At 42.4% G+C, this 8,214-nt stretch overlaps 1 protein-coding gene across 1 annotated transcript; it reads left to right on the top strand.

Moving 5' to 3' along the window:
• The first annotated feature begins 531 nt into the window (after positions 1-531).
• On the top strand, positions 532-6,924 carry DEPDC7 (DEP domain containing 7). Its single transcript, XM_031063214.1, has 8 exons — positions 532-950; positions 2,516-2,646; positions 3,523-3,712; positions 4,498-4,712; positions 5,817-5,959; positions 6,154-6,279; positions 6,378-6,456; positions 6,616-6,924. Exons 1-8 carry the CDS (start codon positions 532-534, stop codon positions 6,825-6,827), a joined length of 1,515 nt encoding a protein of 504 aa, XP_030919074.1. The 3' UTR covers positions 6,828-6,924.
• The last annotated feature ends 1,290 nt before the right edge of the window (positions 6,925-8,214 follow it).

Here is an 8,214-nt window from a genome sequence, read left to right as displayed (position 1 = left end):
TTGGGTGGCAAAGAGCGCTCTGGTGGCATCAGTGCGGTGTCAGTGCCATCTCCAGAGAATCCATGGACTTGTTAGTGGTGTGCTAAGCACTATGTTAGGTAGCTTGTGTGTGTGTGCACAGTCCTGGAGCCAGCAGGGCCCTGGGGACTCCCTTCATCCCCTGTTCCCTGCCCAGCCGTGTGGCTCTGGTGGTGCTGTGGAGGAGCCGGGGTGTGTTAGGAGCGCACGCAGCTGGTTTGTGGTTCTGCAAGGGTGACCATTAGGTGACCAAGGGACACACAAAAGGACAAAGGCTGAAAAAACAGGAACTCCTGGTTGCAAAGCTTTACGCTGGTGTAGCGAGGGCAACCACCAAAGAGAGAGAGGGAGGGAGGGAGACAGTGGCGCAGAGCAGGCAGATTGCTGAGGAAGTAACACAGTGTTAATGCCTGAGCAACCCGAGCCAAAGTGGAAGTCTGAACGGTTTTTAAACCCTTACGAGGTTGACGAAAGCTGGAAGCCAGGAAGGGGGCTGTTCTCTGTGGCTGCAGCATGAATTCAGGCTCTGTGTGTGTGCCCTCAGGCTTCAGCCTGGCGCAGAAGCCGTTCGGAGCCACCTTCGTCTGGAGCAGCATTATCAGCGCCCTCCAAACTCAGGTGGAAGTGAAGAAGCGCCGCCAGAACCTCAAGAGTTACCACGACTGCTTCATTGGCTCGGACGCAGTGGATGTTGTCTTCGCCCACCTCCTGCAGAACAAGTATTTTGGGGACGTGGATATCTCCCGGGCTAAGGTGGTGCGCGTGTGCCAAGCGCTGATGGACTGCAAAGTGTTCGAGGCCGTCTCCACCAGGGTCTTTGGCAAAGACAAGCGCTCCGTGTTTGAGGACAGCAGCTGCAGCCTCTACAGGTTCACAAACGCCTCCAACCAGCCTGAGCTTGAGAAGGATTACCAGCAGTGTGCCTCGCAGAGGTTAGTACGGGGAGGTGAAGAGAAATGATTTTCGAGAGGAAAATATTATGTGTTCTGGGGGAGAGAAAAGCAAACTTGTACGTTTAAGGGGTAAAAATAGATGCTGCATAGATGTTTGTGAAGATGTGGGTGGAAGACAGGTAGGAAAGAGCAATTTGAAGAGAGTAAACCACGCAGCCTACATGGCTGCTCGTTTTCTCTCTCTGTTGTCACCTCGCCTTGGGGGAGGGAGGTGAGAGGGTAGAAATTAAGTGCATTTACATACTGATCTAAATCAATGTAACCAGCTGGAATTCAGGTGCATCAGACAGGCTAATGCAACAGGGCAATCTTAGTCACTGCACATCTAGCTCTGGCATAAACCAGAGCTTCCAGGTGCCAATCCATGCACCTTCTAAGAAAAAAATGTTTTCTCCTTTCACCATCTTTGCTTTGCTACACTTCCAACTTATCTCCCTTTTTAGCTGTTTCTTTATGCATGTATGACTTGTTTCCAGGCAGGGTAGCAGGCTGTTCTGCTGTTCTGCTATTGCACTCCATCCTAGAACCAGAGGCAAGTGCAATGGTGAGGTTTTTTTGTTTCCCTGTCCCTTTAGGAGTGGGCAAAGAAATCCCTGATGCTAACTAACCCCACACAAAGCAGAATGTGTGGATGCCACTTTGCCACATAACCTCCCTTCAAAAGTTTTTGTGAAATGTTCATCTCTTCACCTACTCTGACATATTCTTACAAGAAACTACGTGGATGAATTTAATGCAGTAGTTTTAGCAATGTGCACTCTTGGAAATTGTAAATTATATTGACCCAAAATTCCTTATTTGACTGACATATTCATGTGAGTAGCAAATGTGAACTTGAGTGCATCAACCCTGATGAAAAAAGTAGAGGAACAGAGATTAAAAATATTTCCTTTGCCCTGCTTCTCCCCTCTCTCCCACTGGCTCTTGTTCTGTCCTAAAGCATACTGTCCCAAGTCTTTATTTAAAAAGAGAATTCATGGGAAATTAAAATCACTTTAATTATATGTGGTATTTAAAAATACTTCCATCACAAGAGCTGTTAAAGTAAGACTTAGAATATACTGAACAAACAGTCATTAAACAGGATTATTCCTGTTTTATTAGTGTAGAATGAAGGTGTTTTCCTTCTGGGCAGGGCGCAGATCCATTGGGTTACATTTCTTCATTTAGTCAAAGGAACAGCTCTGTCAATACATGCATATCCATGTCAAAGATAGTGGACATCAAAAAGCTATTGCAGTGCCCTAAAACAAAGAAGAGTTGGGAATTGAAATCACACAGCTGTGCTTGGAGGAACAGTAATTTTGTGGCTGGAGTGGTTCTGTTACATGCAAATAATTTTTGCAGGTATGATACGTTCTCCTGGATGACTTGGACAGAGGAAATTTCGAGGCAGGGGAGACAAGGGGGAATTATGTAAATATCTATACAGGAGAAACTTTTTGATCTTGGGACAGTTACCCATATCTGTATGTTGCATTATATATTTGGTTATCCATATATATGGTTATACATATATTTATATAAACTGGTTTTAATCTCAGATATGAGAACAGCACGTTGCTCTACAATACCCCATTCAAACCAGAAAGCTTGGAGGATCTTTGGGAAAACCTAAGTCTAAATCCTGCAAGCAGCCCTCAAGTAAACATCTCAGACAGCTTGTCCCGTCGAGGTAAGCCAGATAATGTCCCAGTCCTTGTCTGTGGGAGAGGGAAGGAACATCTACAGGACTGGGAAGACTTGTGCCCCTCAGGTTGGAGAGGGAGGCAAACTGACACTCGCAGTATTTTGGTTTGAACACCATGTCATGAAAAGGCAAATTATATTTGTTGCAGGCTTGCCTTTTGCCTTTTTATTTCATCAGACAAGAGGCATTATCTCTTGACTGAAATAAATCAGCGTTGACTTTTGTGGAGAAGAATACCCAATGTGTAGGGCTTGATTTGAGTTAGAAATATTCATAATACCCACTTACCTGCACTACTTGTGCTGGTTTTAGTCAGGGCAAATAGTCTGCTGTTAGCTGGAAGTGAATTGTGTATCTGCACATCCAGCACTCCTTCAGTATTGTGTGAAACTCTTCTTGACAATTCACTGCTTGTCTTTCAGACCAAACTATGATCTGATGTGTTTTTTCCTTTGGTTAAAATGCTAATGCATCCTAGAAACTGTGGTTTCATCACAGGGAAATACTCAAGGAAGCTGTGATAAGGAGAGTGTCACTGTTGTACTTTTTTTTCATCCCTTATCTAGAACAAAGATTGTTTGCAAATTAGAGCACAAAGAGTGTAAGGCACTTCAGATTTATTCGAAAAGCAGTTCTCCCACACTTGTAGCTAACTAAACAAATGGGTAATTCTTGCCTTTTTGTGGTGATAAAAGGCACTTCAAGCTGATAAGAGCCACATGCTTTGCTACTGCAAGTCTCTACTTCGCTAAAATCAATCTGTAAGGTTAGGCCCGATGGGAGGAAGGGGAGTTATCTTCCTTGGGATGAGTTTTTGCACATGCTGAGTCTCCCTGTGCTTTGTGTATCCACCTTTCCCAGTTATTAATGAAGTGTGGCAAGAACAAACAATTGCTCGCCTGCTGCAGCTGGTGGATCTCCCTCTGCTGGAGTCTCTGCTGGAGCACCAGGAGATCAGACCTCAGCTGCCAGAGCCCAGGAAGGCACCTGGATATGTCATCACCAGCAACTACCTGGACAGAGAGATCCTCAAGGCTTTCAGTGACTCTCAGTAAGAAATCATTCCTGTCCTCTGCAGCTCTGGAAATCTTTCTGCTTTCAGGGCAGTGTAAAGCACAGTTGGTCTTTGGGGGGATGTAGCAAATGCAGCAGTCTCAGTCTCAGCAGAAAGGATGTGAGCAGGTGCTTTTTCCCTGTTGGACTTGACTGGAATAAGTGGTAAATATCAATTGCTTGGTGAGAATGTCTGCTGAACACTGGGATGGTTTTTGAATGCAATGACAGTAGCTGGTGGTATTCAGAGGGGAAATTCTTTGTTGCGTTGAGGGAAGAATAGAGGGTTTGTAATCATCATGAAAGTTTTTCCTGGAGACATTGCTTGTGAGGAACTAGTTTAGTTTCTCCTACTGTATTCAAAGAGCTAAGAATGTTGAGCTTGAAACTGTGCATGGAGTTGAAAACATTCTCAGAAAAACTTGTACCAGTCTGAATCAGATCAAGGTTCATGTTTCTGTTTATCCAGCAATAATTGTGTCCTTATCTAATAGTAGAGGACATGACTGACTTTGGGTTTTACTGCTTGGGCCTGTTTACTTGTGGGTTACTAATTTTTCATCTTGATTAAATACATAACAAAGAGGCTTATGACTGTGATCTGCCTGAGTGTGTCAGGGGAAGTGCGTTGTGTGTGAATTTCCGATGGGCTTTAGTGCCCACACACGCAGTTTTCAGTGTGATGGAGGAACCAGTGTGCCTGCTCTCTGTGGAAAGCACTGCAGCCAGCTCTGAAGGGCACCCACAATTAAAGGTGCAAACCCAAACCCCTCTGTCTTCCAGGACAGACGAGTGGCTCTCTGCAGCAATTGATTGCTTGGAATATCTTCCTGATCATATGGTGGTGGATATTAGCAGGAACCTGCCTGATCAGCCAGACAAAGCAGATTCCTGGAAGCTGCTGCTGTTTGAAAACATTGGGAGGTACTACAGCCAAAAAAAGGAGCCACTCTTAAGCCATGCATCTGAAATTCATTTAGGAATTGCAGAGCTATTAGGTAAGTAAAACAGAGCTGTGTTCCAATGCTTATGTGAGATATGTACTGAGAAACTGAGTGTTTACCTCAGGAGCCGAGACTAAAAGCTGACTTCTACAAGTGTTTTTTTGTTTTGTTTTAGTTTTGTTTGGGGGTTTTATGTATGGCTGGGGTTTTTTTAAATGTCTAGTCATAAAGACTGTTCTTTGACATTTTGGTTCTTACTGTATGCAGTTCTGTAATCATTGTTCAGGTCTGTGTAGAATGGCTGTGAAACCAGAGTGTTATTATTTGGTACTAGCTGGTATCCATGGAAGTCAGATATCCATGGGAAATGAAATATAAATATAGCCTAATAGTAAATATTTAGGCTGTAAGAGCTAAACTGAAATCTGTAAATGCTTGGTACACCATTGACAACTTTTAGTTTTTTCATTTTTACTTGTTTTTAAATTTTGTTTGGACAGCATTTTAGAAAGCTTTTGATGTTTTAGTTCTCAACATTTTATCCCAGATCTCCTTATTTTTTATAAATTCTCTGCCTTGATTATTCTCCTTTTTTCATGTTAACTGGAATACTTTGCATTTATATCCCATTCTTCCTCTCTACATGATAAAGGATATTAGTACAGCCTACTTCATTTAAACAACTCACAGCTCTACAATGACTATTCTGCATAGTAAGGCAAATTAAAACTTAGCCAAGTTCTACAAAGTAGTTTGCAATTAACTCATCAAATCATCAAACTAGCCCATGTATCTAGGACATATTCCTCAGTTTTTTGAGGTCTTTATTACCACAAGCAGAGGTCGTTCTTTTTTTTTTTTTAATAGAACCATTTTTCTTTCTCAGTACTTCTCATCCCTTTTAAGATGGCTGAACTGTAATTGAACTTAATTACAAGGGAGCTTTAATGCCAGGCTGAAGGCCTGTGTGTGGGATGTTGTCAGAGGCTCTGCAAGCAGCTCTCCTCAGCCTGGGAGAGGTTTTTGGGAGAATGGATTGCTGTGTTTGGCAGGGTCTGTTTAGAGAGAAGGGCATCTCTTCGGTGGCTAATTCGGGTGTGCTTTATGGTAACATTTCTTTAACTGAATATGGCAATGGATCCCTTTCTCTCTCCCCAGTGAATGGGAAGATGGAGCAGTCTTTAGAAGCTGTTCAGCTCTATTTGAAGCTCCTAGACAGCCAAGTCAGGGAGGAGTTCAGGAGACTGCTGTACTTCATGGCTGTTGCAGCACATAATTCTGAGATCAAGCTACAGAAGGAGGTAAATCTGCATTCTTGATAATTGTTTTGCTCTTTCTGAAATCCAGATGGCCCAGGTACTGGTCAGAAAACACCTTTGTAGTTTAAATTTGTGACTACAGGAAAAGCCATGTCTCAGAAGAACAAAGGTGGTGCCCTTCCTATTGGGGGACTCTAACTCTCCTCTTCTGGTCATTATTTCCCTTTGTTCTTTAGAGTGACAACAGGATGGTTGTGAAAAGGACGTTCTCTAAAGCTATTATCAACAACAAAAACCTATCCAGAGGGAAAACTGACCTCCTGATCTTGTTCCTTGTGGACAACCAGAGAGATGTGTTGAAGGTAGGAGCTAGAAAATGGCCAGGTTTTGTTTATCTGAAAGTTCACGGAGAGCTTTCATGGAAAAGCTGCTGTTGCCTTGTGCTCTCTTTCTGTTCCAGATCCCAGGGGCGCTGCACAAAATGGTCAGCAATAAACTGCTGGCCCTGCAGAAGGGCCAGGATCCCAGCAAGATATCAGGTAACCCTTCCCACTGAGCTTTGTAATCTTGTCATGCCCCCAAATGACAAATGCAAAAAAAGTTTGTAACAATGGCTGGTGTGATCTAAAGGAGGGTGGGTCCCTGGAATCTCGAGGGTGGGTGGAGTGTGGTGATAATCCTCTCTCCTTTCCTTTCAGGTTATACCTTTTGCCAAAAGCTGGATGAGAGAGAGTATCGCTCCAACACAGAGAAGACCACAAAGGATGAGCTCTTCTCTCTATTGAAAGCTATTGATGAAGATTCAAAGCTCTCTGACAAAGAGAGAAAGAGGCTGCTAGATCAGTTTCATAGTAGTAATCCAAGTATTTTTATGCAGTATTTTGGAGACAGAGTTACTAATTATGTGTAAATATTGATTCCTTTGTATACCCCAGCAGTGAGAACACTAATATATTTGTAAATCTTTTATATTCATGTATCTACCTAATAAAGTTATTTTGTGGAAATTGATGGGATTTATGCAATTATTACCAATGCCAACAGTAACTGAGTTTGACCTTTATTTATAGTTTAGCTTTTTTTTTCATTGTTAATTGCTATAGGACCAAAATAATTCCTTTTCCTCCCCAAAAGCCAAGTACTCCCTCTATTTGAGTATTTGAGATGGAAGACACCATAAATGAAATCTCTCTGCCACCTTTTGCCCCAGCACTGAATTTTATGTTGCTGGTTTTTTATTTTTTTCGCCTAATTTGCCTTGGATTATGTGAGCATGACATAACATTTGATCTTTGACTCGCTGTGTGCTGGAGAGAGCTAAAAAACATGTTCTGCTAGATACTGCACAGCTTTTCTTCAGGCTTGCCAGCCAACTAACCCATGTGTGTGCTGAATTACTGTGCTGTTTTAAGCTCAAATGGCACCAGAGTGAGGAATTGGCTCTCCTGGGGTGGTGAAGTCAGTCTGGATTTTGAAGTCAGTCTGGCTTTGGTTGCCACAGGATGTACTGTCAGTGGCTGGTTATCTTCATCCCTGCAGGGTTTTGCTCTGTCTGTAACTCTTACTGATGTCACCAGCTGTAATTAGAAAAGTGCTAGAGCAAATGAAGGGCCTTTGGCTTTTCCCGTGGCATTTCTTCTTCATGGCTGGTCTACAGTGGAAATACCAAGATTTGCAACTCAGGCAACTGCAATCACATGTGTGTATATATATATATATATATATATAAAACATGATCAGATATCTAATTTTGACTCTTGTGGAGTTATCTTTGGAATGATATCACCAAAACTTCATTACAGCTGCTGTTGGGAAAAAAAATACCAACCAAATTTTGTTCAATTTAAAGTGTTGAGCTCTGTTCTTTTATTTAGGAGCAAAAACTGATTTAATTATGATAACAAAGTAGTAATAGCTGTTACAGTCACATGTGGTGAGCTGCTCTTAAAAAGCATCATCTTGTGTCAGACTCTCATGTCTCACTAACTAATGCTTCAGTGATTACTGGTGTCTGCTGCCAGGGGCCAGAGTGTTTCTCTGAAATGGAGCTGAAGGGCTTGGTGTGCAACAGGACAATGTTTTACTGTGTCCTGATGGGGGATGCAAGACAAAAATGTAAAAAGCTTTTTCTAGTTTATTAGAAAGGACTTCTAAAAATAATCAGTTCCTGAAACCTAGCAGGGAAGCACAAGCCTTTATAGTAGTTATAGTTCTTAGTTTTAACAGAAAGGTTTTCATTATGAACCCACTTCCTCAGAAAAATTTGCCTTAAAATGCGGGAGTGGAAATCCTAAGTT

Source organism: Geospiza fortis, unplaced genomic scaffold, assembly GCF_000277835.1.
Source record: "Geospiza fortis unplaced genomic scaffold, GeoFor_1.0 scaffold196, whole genome shotgun sequence".
Classification (NCBI taxonomy): domain Eukaryota; kingdom Metazoa; phylum Chordata; class Aves; order Passeriformes; family Thraupidae; genus Geospiza; species Geospiza fortis.
Note: the sequence above shows the minus strand (reverse complement) of the source record. Positions and strands in the feature narration are given on the sequence as shown.

Coding starts and splice junctions, on each gene's coding strand:
- DEPDC7 (XM_031063214.1), top strand. CDS start 532: ATGAATTCAGGCTCTGTGTGTGTGCCCTCAGGCTTCAGCCTGGCGCAG. Junction 951..2,515: donor CAGCAGTGTGCCTCGCAGAG/GTTAGTACGGGG, acceptor TTTTAATCTCAG/ATATGAGAACAGCACGTTGC. Junction 5,960..6,153: donor AGATCAAGCTACAGAAGGAG/GTAAATCTGCAT, acceptor TTTGTTCTTTAG/AGTGACAACAGGATGGTTGT.